This window comes from Xiphophorus couchianus, chromosome 11 (assembly GCF_001444195.1).
Source record: "Xiphophorus couchianus chromosome 11, X_couchianus-1.0, whole genome shotgun sequence".
Lineage (NCBI taxonomy): Eukaryota > Metazoa > Chordata > Actinopteri > Cyprinodontiformes > Poeciliidae > Xiphophorus > Xiphophorus couchianus.
The window spans coordinates 3,932,703-3,951,205 of record NC_040238.1 but is presented as its reverse complement, the minus strand read 5'-3'; the positions used below and the strand labels follow the sequence as shown (position 1 = coordinate 3,951,205).

The window sequence follows — 18,503 nt, the reverse complement described above, 5'->3', positions numbered from 1 at the left end:
TTCACTTTTTCAACGTCATCAGCAATTAACAATCACTAGCTGGTGTACATTTTTGTAACTGTAAATATAAAAAATACTCAAAAGTCTCACTTCAAAATAGCTTAAAGGTGTTTGCAAGAGATTCAAACTGTGGCTACTCTGAATCCCTCGCTTGGGCGGGGAATGATTCCTTTATTATGATGGGAGGCTGGGCAGACCAGTCCAGCACACTGCAACACATAAACACAGAGGAAACAACCATGCCCTCTAACCCCAACATGAACTCACTTCAAAGACATGTCATAAACTATTAACCCATTTGTTGAGACAATTTGTTGAGATGGTTGTGAAAGTCAAACACAACTAATAACGCTCAAAAAACCAGGAAGGACACAAGACAACATGTTAGATTCTCATTACTAATTACACTTCCACAGGACTAAATAAAGATGCACTAGTATAACTGCTAAAATTATTCTTAGTTTGAACTATAGGTCAGAGGTGGGTAATTGAGTATCTTCAGCCCTGATGTCTTGAGTATCTACAAAGTTTCTCTGTTGCAATTAATCTAGTTTAAATGGTTGAGTTGTCTTTTCAGCCTTTCTCCAAGTTTGCTGGAGTCTGATGATGGATTTATTGGCTATAGATGTGCTAAAGCAAACATTGGTTTCTCTGCTCAATTTAACAATGGAACTCTTTGTCATCTTTCCCTATTTGTGCCATTATAAGAGACAATGAACAATGAGAGTTTTTGTTTGTCTGATTTTGCTCTGTAAAAATTGACATTTTAAAAAGTACAGTATTAGATTGTTCCATAAAACACTAAAGGCGTGGTGGAAAAAGGTACCTAAAGCAAACGATGCCCTCTGCCACTCAATACTAACACATTATCATCTCTCAGTGTAATTTTCAGCTGCTGTGAAAACCAATCCACACCTGCCATCTCTCCAGCTCAGATATCAACTGTGTGAATTCTGATCATCACAGTTACAGCTGAAACTAGAACTGCAGTCCACTAACAGTGAAGGGTTTCTACAAACTCTGAAAATCTGTGTTGTTGCCAGACAAACGCCAAATTTCGGAACCCACAAGTTTCTTCAACTGTCTATTTAAAACTGACAGTTATATACAGTGTGTATATATATATATATATGTATATATATATATATATATATATATGTATATATACACTATGTTACTATATGCATATACTGTAGTATATGCAGACTGAGAAACTTGACTTCTTAGTTTATGTCTGCACACATGTTTATAACAAAACATAATAGAACACATTATAAAGTTGGATTAATTCGTGATTATAGCTCACCACCTTAAATCAATAACTCCTGCCTTATATTGTTCAATTTCACTCATATTCTATTCATAGTAAAGATAATGCACAATGTTATGCACTAAATACTCTTTTAAAAATGTTGGGCTTATATAACTTTTTGAAAAAGAATAAGCTGGTTAACTTTATGATTAACAAATATTTGTAGTTTAAAACAAGTTTTGAATCTTAACAAAAATTCAGTCTAAAAATTCATCCATCTATCCATCCATCCATCCATCCATTTTCTGTTCACCCTTGTCCCTAATGGGGTCGGGAGGGTTGCTGGTGCCCATCTCCAGCTACGTTCCGGGCGAGAGGCGGGGTACACCCTGGACAGGTCGCCAGTCTGTCGCAGGGCAACACAGAGACATACAGGACAAACAACCATTCACACACACACTCACACCTAGGGAGAATTTAGAGAAACCAATATTCACATCCCAGTAAATCATTTGCATTTTTTTTCTTCTTTGAGAATCACACAGACTGAGCAGTGTTGATTCAATTTAACACAATTAATTAATAAACTGAACTTCAAAATAAGTTTTTGTTTACCAGTTTATTGCATCAGTAACTTGTACAGTGGTTTTTACTGATAAAGAAATTATCAGGTTCTCAATAGTATTTTAATAAACATTTAAATCTGAAGAGCAAAATTGGTACTGTGTGGAACCGGCGTTTACGCAACGAATTAACGGATGTGCCTTTAATTCATTGTTGTTCATTTTAAAGTGAAAAGGAAGGTTAACAGAAAGACATTAAGCTCATTAGAAAGTGCTGGTGCTCAACATTGGAAAAGAAAAGATAAAATGTCTTATGAACTCATGTAACAGTCAATGACACATTAATGTCACAGTCATAATCTTCTGAGTCACAGCTCTAAATTCAAATACAAATGACAGATACAGTGTTAATTATCCTCAGTTATAAATCATCACTTTTAGATCAAAGAAATTTAGAAAATCAATATTACATCCTACTGTTTCATAATATCAATGCTCAGAAGGTTTAATGTTTACGCATATGATTTTGAACTCTGTACAGTCACTTCAGGGGGTGTTAATTATGTGTTAATTATGTGTTAATTAGGGGGGTGTTAATCAACTTGTGTCAAACTTTCTCCATTAAACTTGTTTAACAATAACATGATGGGTGAGCCCCTTTAGACCACAGCTAAGAGAAAAGATTACATACTTACAACCAGACTACTGTATATACCTACAATCAACCCTGACCAAATGGATTTCTTTTCTCAGTAAAATAAAGACATATATTAATAAAAACACTTAAAAGTGTTTCTGTAAAATTTAATTGCTGATCCCACCAGTCATTACAAACTCACTTTGTTGGTAACACATACATCCAGAAGCACACTTCAAAACATAATACACCTCTTACAGATTACAAAGTCATTTTGGATTCTTTATTTAAACTGGTGAAACTAAGTATACTGTGTGCTTTTTAGAGCATGTAGATGGAATCTAGGTATTAGGTTTTATATCATATGTTGTATTTCTCACATCAGATCATGGGGTAACTCTACTCTGTGCTCACACACAGACTTATGCTCCTATATACAAGTAATACTTGTTCCATTATTCTGTTTTCCCTCTTAGCTTCATAGTGATTAGTTGTTTATAGATGACCTTCCTCTGGAGATGAGTCTGCGGTATAATATTTGTGTACTGACAAAAAACCATTCGTTACGTTTGAGTTAGTCTTGGATTTGACCAAATATATAATATATAAATAATGGAACAAGTATGATCTGAAAAGAGCTAAAGCATTATGACATACTGGACAACTGTCCCTGGGAGCAGACTATTTACAATAAACTGTGAATGAGACACAATTTGCCACTTTTAACATAAACAACCAGCTGGCCTAAAGCCATGTCATCAAATGACACAAAATGTGTCCAGGCAGAACTTTTAAAAGCAAATATCTGTTGGTTCATTCTTAGCACGTCAGAGTTAAAAAGGCACTCAGAATGCACTCCACCACCAAGGCCAATCCCAAGGCTTTTAATTTCAAACCGTTCTATAGAAAGTGATCAGAATCAATGTCAAAATGTAATGAACTTTTCATTTAATCATCACTAAAACGCTCATGATGAAATAAGAGTTGATGGTTTTTACCAAATGACGTTCAAATGAAAAGAACAGAGCTCTGCAGCGTGCAAACCAGGGGATAGAGAGTTGCAATAGAAATAGTGTGAATGTTAATTATTAACATTAACAATATTTTCCTTAATCTCATCCTGATTATTATATGTACACATGGCAAGTCTCTCTGCTTTCAGCCTCATCAACAAACAAAGTGCATCCAGGCTGATCTGCTGTCTTGATATTAGGATCAAGATCATGTTCTATAAATGAACCTACTCATACAAATCATTTTATATAGCTGCATAAATACTTAACTTTTTGTTTTTATTAATGTGAGTTTAATTATTTAATACTTTAAAGCAGGTTTAAAGTCTACTCCCTTATGCTGATTGTTTAAATCAATTGATAAATCTCAGCATCAGAGTTATTCTGATTAAATTACACAAAGGGCCATATGATCTTTTTGAGATTTGAAATTAAAAGTTCAGGACTTCGGCTCAACTTGGGACATTTACTGGACTCAAGAGTTGGCCAGAAAGATAAGAAAATTACTTGTGATTTGCAAAACAATTGCTTTATCCTACTTATGGTAATTTTATGGTGATCAGCACATGAAAGTCCTATCTAATGGAATATCAATATGTAAGTTGGACATAGATGGGATCACATTGCTAATCTTTCTGTTGAAAGATAAGTACTTTTCTTAGGAGTTTTTGCTTCAGTGAAGCCTGAAACCTGTGTAAATGTCAACTGCAGCACTTAAATGGAGCAGTGTGGCCAGTAAGCTGAGCGATGACTCCTGAAATGGTACTCTAGCCGATTAACCCACTTTGATTTTCAACTCTGTCTAATCCCCCTGCAGCAGGGCCCAAATACAGTGTCATCATCAAACAAGCAGAGAAAAAAAAGACAGACATGAGACTGAATCCACAGATAAAAAGAATATGGGCGAACATGAGACATACGACACGAGACAACTGTGAACTACATTTTCCATTTGTAGTGTAAATGGGCAGTATGCTTTGAATTCCCCAAGCTTTATTTCAAAAATGACAGTCTGCTCTTGAACTACAGTAACAGAAAACTGTTAAGAAGGTTAGTGAAAATGTTAGACTTAAAAGACTTGTTGAGCAAGTTTTGAAGACAATACAGGTAAAAGCCAGTAAATTAGAATATTTTGAAAAACTTGATTTATTTCAGTAATTGCATTCAAAAGGTGTAACTTGTACATCATATTTATTCATTGCACACAGACTGATGCATTCAAATGTTTATTTCATTTAATTTTGATGATTTGAAGTGGCAACAAATGAAAATCCAAAATTCCGTGTGTCACAAAATTAGAATATTACTTAAGGCTAATACAAAAAAGGGATTATTCAGAAATGTTGGCCAACTGAAAAGTATGAAAATGAAAAATATGAGCATGTACAATACTCAATACTTGGTTGGAGCTCCTTTTGCCTCAATTACTGCATTAATGCGGCGTGGCATGGAGTCGATGAGTTTCTGGCACTGCTCAGGTGTTATGAGAGCCCAGGTTGCTCTGATAGTGGCCTTCAACTCTTCTGCGTTTTTGGGTCTGGCATTCTGCATCTTCCTTTTCACAATACCCCACAGATTTTCTATGGGGCTAAGGTCAGGGGAGTTGGCTGGCCAATTTAGAACAGAAATACCATGGTCCGTAAACCAGGCACGGGTAGATTTTGCGCTGTGTGCAGGCGCCAAGTCCTGTTGGAACCTGAAATCTCCATCTCCATAGAGCAGGTCAGCAGCAGGAAGCATGAAGTGCTCTAAAACTTGCTGGTAGACGGCTGCGTTGACCCTGGATCTCAGGAAACAGAGTGGACCGACACCAGCAGATGACATGGCACCCCAAACCATCACTGATGGTGGAAACTTTACACTAGACTTCAGGCAACGTGGATCCTGTGCCTCTCCTGTCTTCCTCCAGACTATGGGACCTCGATTTCCAAAGGAAATGCAAAATTTGCTTTCGTCAGAAAACATGACCCAGGTGAGACGCTTTTCGCGCTGTTTCTTGGTCAACAGTGGCTTGACACGAGGTATGCGGCAGTTGAAACCCATGTCTTTCAAGCGTCTCTTGGTGGTGGATCTTGAAGCACTGACTCCAGCAGCTGTCCACTCCTTGTGAATCTCCCCCACATTTTTGAATGGGTTTTTTTTCACAATCTTGACTAGGGCGCGGTAATCCCTATCGCTTGTACACTTTTTCTGACCACAGTTTTTCCTTCCCTTTGCCTCTCTAGTAATGTGTTTGGACACAGAGCTCTGAGAACAGCCAGCCTCTTCAGCAATAACCTTTTGTGTCTTTCCCTCCTTGTGCAATGTGTCGATGGTCGCCTTTTGGACAGCTGTCAAATCTGAAGTCTTCCCCATGTTTGTGTAGGCTTCAGAACTGGACTGAGAGACTATTTAAAGCCCTTTGCAGGTGTTTTGAGTTAATCAGCTGATTAGTTTGTGGCACCAGGTGTCTTCAAAATTTAACCCTTACACAATATTCTAATTTTGTGACACACGGAATTTTGGATTTTCATTTGTTGCCACTTCAAATCATCAAAATTAAATGAAATAAACATTTGAATGCATCAGTCTGTGTGCAATGAATAAATACGATGTACAAGTTACACCTTTTGAATGCAATTACTGAAATAAATCAAGTTTTTCAAAATATTCTAATTTACTGGCTTTTACCTGTATATTTTACAAGAATGTTTTTACAACTTTTTTCCTCTTCACCAAAGAGTGAGCATGCAACATTCATTTGGATTTTATTTTGGGTGGATTACTTGTTGTCAACAATCTGTGTCAATTGAATGTCAATAGAATTGCTAGAAATATAATATTTGAGAAAAATAATGTGTTCAGTTATTTTAGCCTCTGTTTATATGAATAAATAATCAATTAAACTGCATCCTAAGTAGCTGTGTAAACCTAAAAAGAACATACTATACAGAAAAAAAGAATTGAGAATTAGAGACAGTAAAAGTTTGAAGTTTCATTTCACAATCCTCTATTTGCAACAGAAATGGTAGAAGTAATAAATAAAAACAAAATAATCCAGAGCTTTACTAATATATCTACCCAAACTTTCAGTGTTTGAAGCACTAGTGACTGATCTACGGTTTGAGTCTGTTATGTTCACGGTTACAAACACTATATATAGGTTGGGAGCTTTACACAGCAACAGGTTCTTGGGGAGGCTGAAAAGAAATAAGTGGCACTTTTCTAAGACGTTGCATTCATTAAATGTATTTGGCAAGTTCTTAAATAACTTATTTACAAATATTTGCCTATTCGAAAACATCAAAACATTAGTCTTAAATAGACTAATATCAAGATTGAATTTTTCAGTGCCCTGTCAACTTGGCACTGCCTTCCCCGCAGAATCTTTCTAGTCCAATCCTTAAGCATTTTAGAGACATTAAAACTGCAACAGCTCTCACTACGTAGAGACAGAAAATCTTTCAAAGAATCTGGCTCACTGCTTGGTCAAAAACAAACAATCAGAGCATGGAGGATGACCTTATCACTGTCAATCACACTCATGAATACGCTGCTCATACCCTCTAGCCTTGCTGCTGTCTATGCTACAGCTCCTTCCCCACAACAGAACCTGCTGTGAACGTGCAGGCTAGTAAACATAGCCACTGGTGACTGCGGGTAAATGGTTTTTCTGTAGCAGTAAGTTGCTTCTTCGCAATTATCACAGCTGCCAAGACCAACATCCTTGTGATCGCAGTATGTTGCACTGTTTGTGTTACCCATGGTCACTGTCCCTTCTTTATATAGGCATGAATAAAATATGTAAACCCTTTCTTTAGCAAAGGAAACTGTATTAATACATGTTCTTTTTATTGCATTAAAGCGGCCCCAGAATGTGATCCAGAAGGATTACTTAAACTCTGTAGAGCAGCAAGGGTATTGAAACCTTCACACATCAATAATGCAAGTTTGAATGTGGGTCGATTCAACACTTTGCTCACCCAAATCATGTATTCTTCCTTCACAGCATATCCCTTCGGACTTTCTCCAGCACATGGCTGTTCTATTTTCTAGTTTGTAATTTCTACAGAGTCTACATAGATTTCAGTGTTTTTATTCCTAACCTTAGTTGCAAAACAAGAAACTCTGGCTTCCTTTTATGCAAAGGTGAAGTTAAATTACAGAAAAATACACAGGAAATTGGGACATTTATTTTTCCATCTAGGATTCAGCACTAGATACATGAACATGTACTGTATATTTGGCAGTATGCTTGTTTGTAATATTCTTGCTATTTTTGTTATAAGGATTTTTGGACTTGTTTTCAGGTGATTGTAAACTAATAATACAGATTATCTAAATTAGACTGGAACTGTTAATAATAACATTAAGAAAAGTAAGCCATAGCATTTTCATAACTCAAAATTAGGCTTCAAATCGCATTTAATGAAAATCTAGGGAACAGGTTATATCTGCTTGAAATGTGTGTGGAATTTAAACTAGTTTTTAGTGAGCATAGAAAACACCCAGACAATCACAAACAATAGATTGTGAAATCTTTCTAACAGGTCTTGGTTTAAGAAATGTCTTTCTGTAAAGGCCAAAATGCTTAACTCCCCTAAAATTTGTTAGTTGTATTACTTCGTTCATGTTTTGTAGATGACATATAAAGAACAAAGTTAGGGAATGTTTTCTAAATATTGAGCAGATGGTTTTAAGAATAAAAAGTGAAAATTTAAAGGTCAACTTAACTACAAGCAGTGAAAAAACGAGGAAGAAAGTGCAATAAAAACTGAAAGCAGATTTCATTCGAGAGCACACACTGGTTTGGGTTATTTTACATTGTCGATGGTATTCTCTGATGTCAGGCTTTTCATTATGTGGATCCATTATGGTTTGTCTTTCTTCATTTTGGGGTTTGAGTGGCACTCTCTTAATTGTGTAATCCCTTGTTCTCTTGTCCTTTTCAGGATTTTCATAAAAATAGACCTATGTACTGTTTCTCTCCCTCTTAATTACTGTTCACCTGCTGCTGGGAAAAAGGGTTAAGAGCTCTCCATTTGAAATGTTCTAACATTATGAATAGGTTTGCAGCCACATCTAATGCTAGTGTGACTGGATTTTTTTCTTTTTGAAAGCACGTTTAAAAAGGCAACATATTTAGGTGGAAAATATGCTTCCCTACTTCAGATGGTTCTAATAGACTGCATTAAACACAAAAAATACAGTTAATTCATTTATAAAATTTATAAATTTCTCTCAATAATGTCTTCTTTGAGTTTTTTTAGAGTTCAGTAAAAGAATTTTGTCAAGGTGATGCCTGAAAAAAAAAACTGCACCCAAGACTCATTTGCTAAATTTCACAGAATTACAGTTAAGCCAAACATTATTCATACCACTGGCATGAATAGTAAGATAGACATCTCTCCAAGTGTAATAAAATTATTGCTAGTAGTAGTTAGGGGAATACTTTACTTACTTTCAAAAAGAGGAAACCTGTTAGTAAAATAAAGAAACCTAAATCTGATAAAGTATGAATAATTTTGATATAAACTGTAAATTTCAATAATGTCTGATTCTGCATATTGCAGAGCTTTAATTAAAACTGTGATTAAATGATACACAAAGACTCAGTTCACTACTTAGGTGGGTTCTGGCTGGACTGGGTGGTATACTGGGTTATCAGACTGAATGCAAATGCTCACCACATGCATTTTTTCATTCAAAACATTTTAATTATGGTATAGTTTTTTTATTGTTTAAATAAAATTTTAAAATACCTACCACATATCAAATATTGTTTCTATTATAGAACATGGAACATTGTGTTATCATTTTATCCTTTAATATAAAACATACTGACAAAAGTATAAATCAATTTCTATTTATAGTACGTCCCATTTAAGCTAAAGCATAATTAGTGTCAAAAGTCCAAATGTATAACAAAAATATATGATTTTTGTTCTAAACATCTATAAACACAATTAAATAGCCAGGATCAATAATAGAACTTTCATTAATTAAAGAGAGATTTTTCCAGCCATCTTATGATATAGAGGTTAAGAGCCTCCAAAATCCTAGAGCCTTCATATGACTGGCTGTGCTGATTTCAGCCACTAATGAATTAGGAGGTCTGTCCAAACAACCAGCAGAATATTGAAAGTGACTGTAAAACAGATTTAGACACAACACTAATACAGAATTAATATCATTTAATGGCTGTTGGGTCTGGATGATGTATAAAGCAATAACACATAAGTGCTTCATCCAACTTCCTTCTCTTTAATATTGCAAAGTACATCATGATGTATCACAATGTAAGCAGTAGGGATGTTTTCGCAGCACAATGTTTATGCATTTACAGTAGACATGTTGAGAGAAGGAAATCACAACATACTGACATTGTGGTGGAGTGGAGAGGTAGTCGGGGAAGAATTTCATAGCCTTCCTCCAACAATCAATAAGCTCCTCTCGACCTTTATGTGCATCAATAATAGTATTTCTGCCTTTTGGATGAGGATGAGAGTTTTAGTTCATCCTTAGACAGGAGTATTCCTCTCCTGTAAAAGCTGCTGGCTTATAATTCAAGTGTTCAGGGGCTCAACTAAAAGTAAATATTGAGAGTGGAATGGCAGCAGAGGATCACTGAAGGGAATTGCTTGGAGATAAAAGAGAGAGAGACATCTAGAAGTGGTACACCATGCTCTCTTATTCTCCATCCTTTTTTTTCAGAAGAAAAATTGAAGGCTTTAGTAGCCAAAGTGCTCTGCCCAGACATCTTACACGACATCAGCATGCAGTGTGTGTGTAAGACGGGGTGTATGTCCACCTCTGACTCATGCACAATGAACCCTCAGCACCAGCAGGTACACGACTTTCCCCCCAACATTAACAGCACAGTGATTTCTCCATGTGGCAACTTGATAATATTAAAGCTCCGTCTTATGTCTGTTTCCATCCGTTTCTCTTTCTGTTTACGCCGCACGCTTAGGGGTGAAAATTTGACCTACAGGTCTTATACACTCGCACCCTATCTGTTTTACCCAGCAGGCCTGGGATGTGCACTGTGATGCTCAGAAAGCACTGACCTTTTCTGGATGTGCAAGAAACACTAGCGACAGCCTCCTTATTTCATGTCCGGCTTCAGGCCTAAATGACATTTTGGCCTCATGTTGTCTGCATGATGCATGAGTATGTAAGGCTTCAGAAATCCAGATGTGAATACTTACATAAGTATCCCTCTCTTTAACTTTTTCACATGTTGCAGTTTTGCAACCATAAATCTGGAGCAATGCAATGTTTAATAAATATACATAAAGGATGCTGTGTAGATGCCTGGTTCCCCCTTTAATCAAAACCTGAAACATAAAGTCTAGTAAGACAAAAAGTCTTTAGGAGAACCTAATTAGCAAAGAGTCTGTGTGTAATTTAATCTCAGTATAAATTTATCTGTGCTAGCAATGGTACATAGGGCTTCAGAAATTTATTAGAAAACATTTATGAAATACCAGTATCAAGGAAACCAACGAACACTTGACATAACTCTCCTTTACAGCAGCACATAAATGTATAAAAGCTACAACTGTACCTGAAAAATCATCCATTGATGGTAAAACCTGGTAGTGGAGGATTATTGTTTGTGAATACTCCACTTCTATCATGGTCAGGGAAGCTCATAATCAATGTAAAACATGTTAAAAGCTGCAAACCGTTTTGAGACTGACCTGAATATTTATCTTCCAGCAGTAGAACCCTAAACATACAACATGATACAAATTTATTCAATATCCAAATATAGATATTGAAATTTATGACCGAATGTGAAAACGTTATGGATGCTTCTATAAGGCACCGAACATCAATAAATGTTTTCTAATATTATCCTATCTTTGCATTTTAGTAACATTTCAGTTTTAGTTCTGAGTGTAAAACTGGAAAAATATTTGAGTCTGTATTGTAGATTTGAAAACTATTTCCTGTTTTTCTTTTTTGACAAAAAAAAAAAAAACAGGCTGAATTAACATCAGATGAATTTTAATACTGACTTTTTGGATGGTAACTCATTTGTAGTAAACAAGATACTTGTTATTTTTTCTTGCCTGTTACATTAGTAATAGCTGAATAAAATGAGATGGTTTTAGGAGAAAACATTTTGCCTCATTTTGTGTCTGCTTCTAATGTGAAGTCTCCAACAGTGTGCATAGGCAAGAAATAACCTTCTGCATCATTCATACAGAACAAAGCATTGATGTCCTGCACGCTCATAATGACAAAAAGGACACTGTTGGAAGCATCCCTCTGTGACATATTTCCATTACCCTCAACTCAGTTCCCTATCTGTTCACTAAAAGACGGAACATAGGGCGGTTCTACCCGTGCACCAAATAAGTGCCGGATAGAGAGCCAGATGGGGTACAGGAAATGGAAGAAAGGAAAGTGCTTCTACACCAGCTGCTATTCTGAAAAGTGGCTACATTTATATTAGTGGGGAGAGCAGATCAAAGAGGATGAGACCATTACACACACACGTGGCCTTTTCTTTTTTACGAGGCTGCGATGGGTCAGGTGGTAATGACTCCCCTTTCACATTAGAGGGTGTTGAGCGAGCCAAACCCTCTCAAAGGAATGGGATGATCAAAGAGGCTGCACGGCACTCGCTTTCTATGTTAGCAGAGTTGGACTTTTTCTGTTTGGATGTGTGTATATACAGAAAACTTCAGCTCAAACTTGTTTTGAAGCAAGCAACTATTGAGCACAGGTGTAACTATATACTTTAAGATCTTAAAGTTGCTAATGTCAAAAAAGAAAGAAGGAATTCATTTCAGGAAAATAACTTTTGTCTAACTTTAGTTCTCATTATCCCTGAGTATTGTTTTATTTTCTGAACAAAACATTGTGGTCGTAACTCTTGTCAAACGTTGCAGATAACATTTGACAAGAGCAACAGTTATGTCTTACTAACTGTTTATGTGGACAGGAAAAAGGCTAAGAAGAACGGGACTTTAGTCATACTTGAAAAATAAATCAGAAGAACCTACACTTGATAATGAAAGAGAATGAAAACCCAAAATTCAGTGTTTCATAAAATTAGAATAATGTTAAAAAGTTATCACACTCATAGAAAGTTGAGTGGAAGAAAAAGCGTGGTAGGAAAGGATGCACCAGCAAAAGGGATAGCAGCATTCTCGAGAGTATTGCTGAGCAAAATTCATGAGTGAATTTTGGGGAGTTTCTCAATGGAGATGCTCATTTCATTTTCCAGCAGAACTTGGCACCTGCTTACACTGCCAAAGGTACTAAAAGCTTATTCTTGATGTTACTGTGCTTGCCTGACCAGCAAACAAGCATGACTTAAACCCATAGAGAATATATGGAGTATTGTCAAGAGTTTAATGAAAGACACCAGACCCAACAATGCAGATGACCTTTAAGCTGCTATCAAATCAACCTGACTCATGACTTCACAATGCCACTTGCAAACCAAGTTGGACTAATAACACTGCCTCCATGCCACACTGCATTGATGAAATAAATTATGCAAAAGGAACCACTACAAAGTAATTAATATGTGGAAATGAAGACTTTTCAGAAGCCTGACTTTTCTGTTTATAATATGCTGTTTTGGATGGATGGAGGTTACTGAAAATTTGTTCTGTATGTACGTATATACGTATTTGTCTGCTTGCATCAGTTTCCAAGCCGAGACATCTTACGGCCTGGAAACTGCCATAAGATGTCAGATACAAGTGTGTACACAGAAGATACACAGTTGTACCTTCTGTGTAAATACAAGTGAACAGACATAAAATATCAGACTTCATATTATCTGCAACTAAAGATTTTACAGGACCAAGATACAAATGTACTTCTGTCAGCTTTCCGGTGATTCTACCCCCCCAAAAATCGGTTTTAAAAATATGCAATAGAAACACAGTGTAGGTCAAGCACAGGAAGAAGCATCTAACCAAAATAAAAGTAAAAACTTTGATGACAGTGGATCTAAGAATGCATATTAGCTTAATTTTTTTTTTCTCACTTTGTCACCTTAATCATGTCAAGCGTGACCTTCAACCGTGATAAGATGCAGCCTTGTCTGTCTGGGAAAAATAATAATAAAGTGCAGTTCTACAATTTCAACACTAAGAGGCGCACTTGTATGAAACTTAATCTCCGATGCTCATACACGCAACACCTATGTTCATCCACAGTCACCGGTTCTGGAGAAACAGTTACGACAAAACCTTCTACATCAGGAAATAAGTAAAAAAAATGCGTCTTGATCAAGAAATGTTCCTTCAGACATAGTAAAAGATGGGTTAATGTACTCTTCAAATATTGATTTAATAGAGATGGTGATTCTTGGAATGATCATTTCTACGCTTCACAAATTTAAGTGCTAAACTTTAAATAAAACATCTGTCTTTATCAAGAAGTTGTAAGGGAGCAGCAAAAATAAAGTCATGGCATCATCTTCGCAACTTTAATGGCCCTTATAGTCTTAAAGTGATCAGGTCAGTGTCACGTAGTTCCCCATAACGGAGGGTTTCCCTATTGCGCTTTGAGGGAGGTGGGAGGGACTGGAGGTGTCTCCCTCAGGAGGCGATTACAACGGGCACCAGTTTCTTGAAATTATAAATGTTGTTGGATTTCTTACCATGTTGACTTCTGATACCATGTCTATGCTGGCTATGTCTATATTCATTCCCACTCCAACTGGAGGACCTGGGACAGACGAAAAACACAGTAAGCATCAGGAAACAGCAGGAGTTAAACCGCCAAAAGGAATCAAATTATTGACTTTCATCAGTAGAAAGAGTTTAAAATAGGTGTGTAATGAGAACACAGATTAACACTTGTAAATTTAGCTGTTGTCAGGCGGATGATTAGTTCACAGTTCTCACGCCAGGGTTAGGATTAGATGCGCTGACCTGCAATCAAAGTGTCTTCCTCACAGTAAATCACAATCCCTCCAAATATGCATTTCTGATCGCCAAAATATTAAGATATTAAAAAGAAATCAACACGGAGATGACTGACACATTTTCTTTCTTTCTTTCTTTTTTTTAGTATTTTTCGTGTTATTGGTGTCTGAGATATATTACTCATTTACGCCAGCATTACGACAGGATGTTTCAACTTATCATCAGACTGTATCATGTAGATTGTCTAGGAATGCTTTATCATTAAAATTCTTAGATTAGTGATACAACTACTTTCGGGAACCAAGTTGGACTAATGACGCTGTACTACTCCCGCCTGGCAATGCTCAATCTGGAACAAAATGTTTGTAATGGACCTAATTACCTCCGAAATCTGGCCTCAGTCGTATATCATAACCTTTTAACAGTCTGTCCACCGTTTCTTTGACCAAAGGCATATTGCTAGGGTCATTTACACTGGCACTATAGGAGGAAGAAAAGAAAGAGAAAGCAGAGAGCAGAGCTTTAGAGACGGAGAACTGCTGTGCAATACATGACAATTGTTTTGCATCCCGCTTGTAAGACAGTCACACTTAGTAAAATGAGTGGAGCATCCTCCGACCCCCTTTCACTCACCTTTGAGCGCGCATCACAGCTGCCATGAAGAAGATCAACAAGACACACGTCGTCCTCATCCCTCTCGCGCTTACGGCTGCAATTTTAAAATTATATGGTTTTCGGTTTCTTTTAGTGAAGACTTGACGAGGTCTAAGTTGTTCTCGCCAGTGCAGTAATTCCAATACCGGGCGCATGCGTATTTCAGATCACAACATCAAGAAGCAGCAGCGGTGCTGCTGTTGATGCCAATGGCAGATCCAGACAAGAAAGAATTTAAAGGAGAATCATGACTCCGTGTTACCCAAAAGGACAAGGGATCTTCCCATATTTAAGTTCGGTTTTAAGTGTTTAAGAAATAACGGGGGGAGAAGGGTGTGGGGGACTGTAAGAAAAAAGTTTAGGGGAAAAGTGAGGAAATGTGGGTGGGGTGTTCTCTTTCCATTCGCTGTTCCTGAACCTGACGTTCAGCTGACACTGAACAAGTCCTGCAACCCTGCTTCCTCCAGCAGTTACTGGAGCATCGGGGGTGGGAAATCCCGACAAAATAACTCCTACTGAAAAATATTAAATCTATCTATCTATCTATCTATCTATCTATCTATCTATCTATCTATCTATCTATCTATCTATCTATCTATCTATCTATCTATCTATCTATCTATCTATCTATCTATCTATCTATCAAACCCATCCAGTTGCTCTGTCCATGGTGCTGAATACAGTCTCCAACCTCACTCCCCAGCACACACTTCACAGTGCCTCTTTCCTTGTGAAGAAAATGTAGTAAACTTCGGGGTTTCATGCTACAAATGATTCTCTGTACCAACACTTGCTCACGCATCGATCTCAACTCATCTGAGGTTTTGATGAGAGGAGAGCCTTAATGCCCAGGGAAGCGCAGTGTCCATGCAGCGCCTAGGGGCTGATAGAGCATGAGCCGGTTCCTCCGTAGCTGTTTTTTTCACAGCCATGCACGCTCGTTGCTGGCTGGCTCCATGCACTGCTAAGCAGGATGAGCTCCGCTGTGTGAACTTGGACACAAATCGTCATGGATATGGTATCATCAGAGCTGGAAGTTAGAGGAATGAGAGCATTATAAAGTCAAAGAACGAAGCGTAATCTGCAGAGTGTTCTGAACTGTAAATGCATAATTAATGACTTTATTTATCTCTAGACTGCTGATTTCTTCATCTCATAAATATGGAATCCAGTCCTTTTTCAATATGATCAAGAACAATTCTGAACTTAGTTTGACCTTAGGGGAAGCTTCTATTAAAATTCGTAAAAGTGCAAAAATACTGAGTTAAAAAAGATAAACATAAATTAGCGTCTTATATACATCTGAACTAATACAATTAATATATGCATAATTTCTTTTTTATCAAATAAAACAGATGAACATTCTGTACTGAATACAGTACCAAACCAGAAAGTTCAATGTAGTTTATTTTGATTATGTGTGATTGTCCAAAACAAAGTTTGGCTTTTGAAATAAAAGATTAAAAAAAAAATTAAAAAACACAAGAAAAAAATGTGACATGCAATTGTATCAAACTTTGTTCACTCTGATGACTCTGAATGAAATTCACTGCAGCATATGAAGCCTCATACTCAATCCATTAAAACAAACAACCCTGTGAATGGAGAAGAGAGGAGCTGCCATTGGACAAGTGTATCAAAACATCTAATTTCAACTAATTTCAATTTGAACTAGTATAATGTAACAGATAAAAGAATAGGTACTTATGTATTTAGTTGTTTAATATTTCCAAAATCGACCTAGCTCTGTTGTGTTTTATATCATAGGTTTTTTGAGCCCCTTAATAAAACACCACATTTTTCTAGCAGTTTATTGTGATCCTTTAGCTGAATTAAAAATTAATTTTTTTAATGCTGGAAACAAACTTAGTAAACGGCATCATAAATTGATGAATAAATTTGCTGAGAAGAGCCCGAATACACAGATAACAGATGTCTGAGCAGTCAGTAATTCTTTCTCTGTTTTATTGTTCTGAGATGTCCTTATAAAACTCATGAGCCGATGATAAACATTTTGGTGTTTAGATGGGAATGACATTAAATGTTAAAATGGTTTAAATTTGTTTTTAAGCAAGAAGACATGAAGTCACCTTGTTTTTAAAAAGACACAAATTCACAGCTCCAAAGTTAGTTCTTCAGAACAGAAACGTCTGTCAGAATTCAAATGATTTATTTTTTAGCATTTATTTTAAAATAAAGTTTAGCAACAAATGGAAGCAGACTGTCAAATAGCCTTATTAATTCTACCATCTGTGTAGATTTCTGAAAGATGCATTCGGTTACCAAGAATTTATTTTTTAACACATGTAATAGTCTTTACAGTATGTCATTTATTTAGTGGTAAGTCAACAACACCATAGCAATCAATAGCAATTGGTTTTTACTTATTGATACATTACCAGTGTGTGCAGAATGACCGTGCTACGAAAAGAGGATGAATTGCCATGCAGTGCTTGATAAACCTTTGCTTCATGCAGTCTTACTGTGGAGCTTGCACCTGGTCTGCTCTCAGCAGGTAACACCTCCCATGGATTGGCAGGCTGATATCTACCCAGGACTGTGTTGATAGACTGGCAGCATGCCAGAGCACATGGCCCAGATAAAGTACTGTAATTGCCTCCTTGTTTCACCTATCTGTACTAGAGCTTAAAATGATCTGCATCATACACCTAAACAAGTACAGTGTGTCTCTCAACTACACACAGCATATATATATATACTGTATATGCTGTGTGTAGCATATACAGTATATATATATATATATATATATATATATATATATATATATATATATATATATATATACACTGTATATAGTTTATTACACCACTCAGATATATTGAGTAAGTTTTTGGATGTATATATATGGAATAATCAAATACAATTCGTCTGCTTTTGCTTTCTCGTTTGCCGATAATTAAAACATCTCTGTGTATTTCTCTTTTATGTATGGTGTAATTACAGCATTGACACTGCTGATTAAAACTCCCTAACTCAGCAGGGGAGCTTTCATATTTACAGGCCTGCCTTCCATTAACTTGCTATTTTTATTTTGTATTTTTTTTACTAACTGACCCAACATTACATTAATAGAGTGGATACAGCCTTCGTCTCTAAATGGTAAATCAAATGTGCGACTGAATTGATAAATCTGATCTTTGCTTCAAGGTGTCTCTATCTTTTTATTTATGTCCATTTTTATACAGTCTGTGAATTTGAGACAAATCTTATCTTACTGACTTACAAACGGTAAAGTCCTGTGCTCAGATGATCAGTCTGCATCCTCCTCAGTTATCTACAACCACACCAGATTGTCAGCTGGTACGATTTTTACTGCCTTCCAGAACATGATGCTGCTAGGTGCTTATAGCATACACCTTGATTATATGGCTCGCTAAAATTAGGTCTGTCAACCGTCGTTAATATACATCCAAAAACATACACAATATGTCTGAGTGGTGTAATAAACTCCCTCTCTGTACATATACAGAGATAGATAGA

The 18,503-nt window shown here is 36.5% G+C and overlaps 1 protein-coding gene across 1 annotated transcript in view; it reads right to left on the bottom strand.

Moving 5' to 3' along the window:
* gabrb2b (gamma-aminobutyric acid type A receptor subunit beta2b) overlaps positions 1–15,494 on the bottom strand; it is a 43,544-nt gene extending 28,050 nt beyond the window's left edge. Inside the window, exons 1-3 of the mRNA XM_028031981.1 lie at positions 14,982–15,494; positions 14,731–14,828; positions 14,081–14,148 (exon numbers count right to left, since the gene is read on the bottom strand). Of these exons, the coding sequence (XP_027887782.1) occupies positions 14,081–14,148; positions 14,731–14,828; positions 14,982–15,157 (342 nt within the window). The 5' untranslated portion in view covers positions 15,158–15,494. The remainder of the gene's footprint in view (positions 1–14,080; positions 14,149–14,730; positions 14,829–14,981) is intronic.
* Between the last annotated feature and the right edge of the window lie 3,009 nt (positions 15,495–18,503).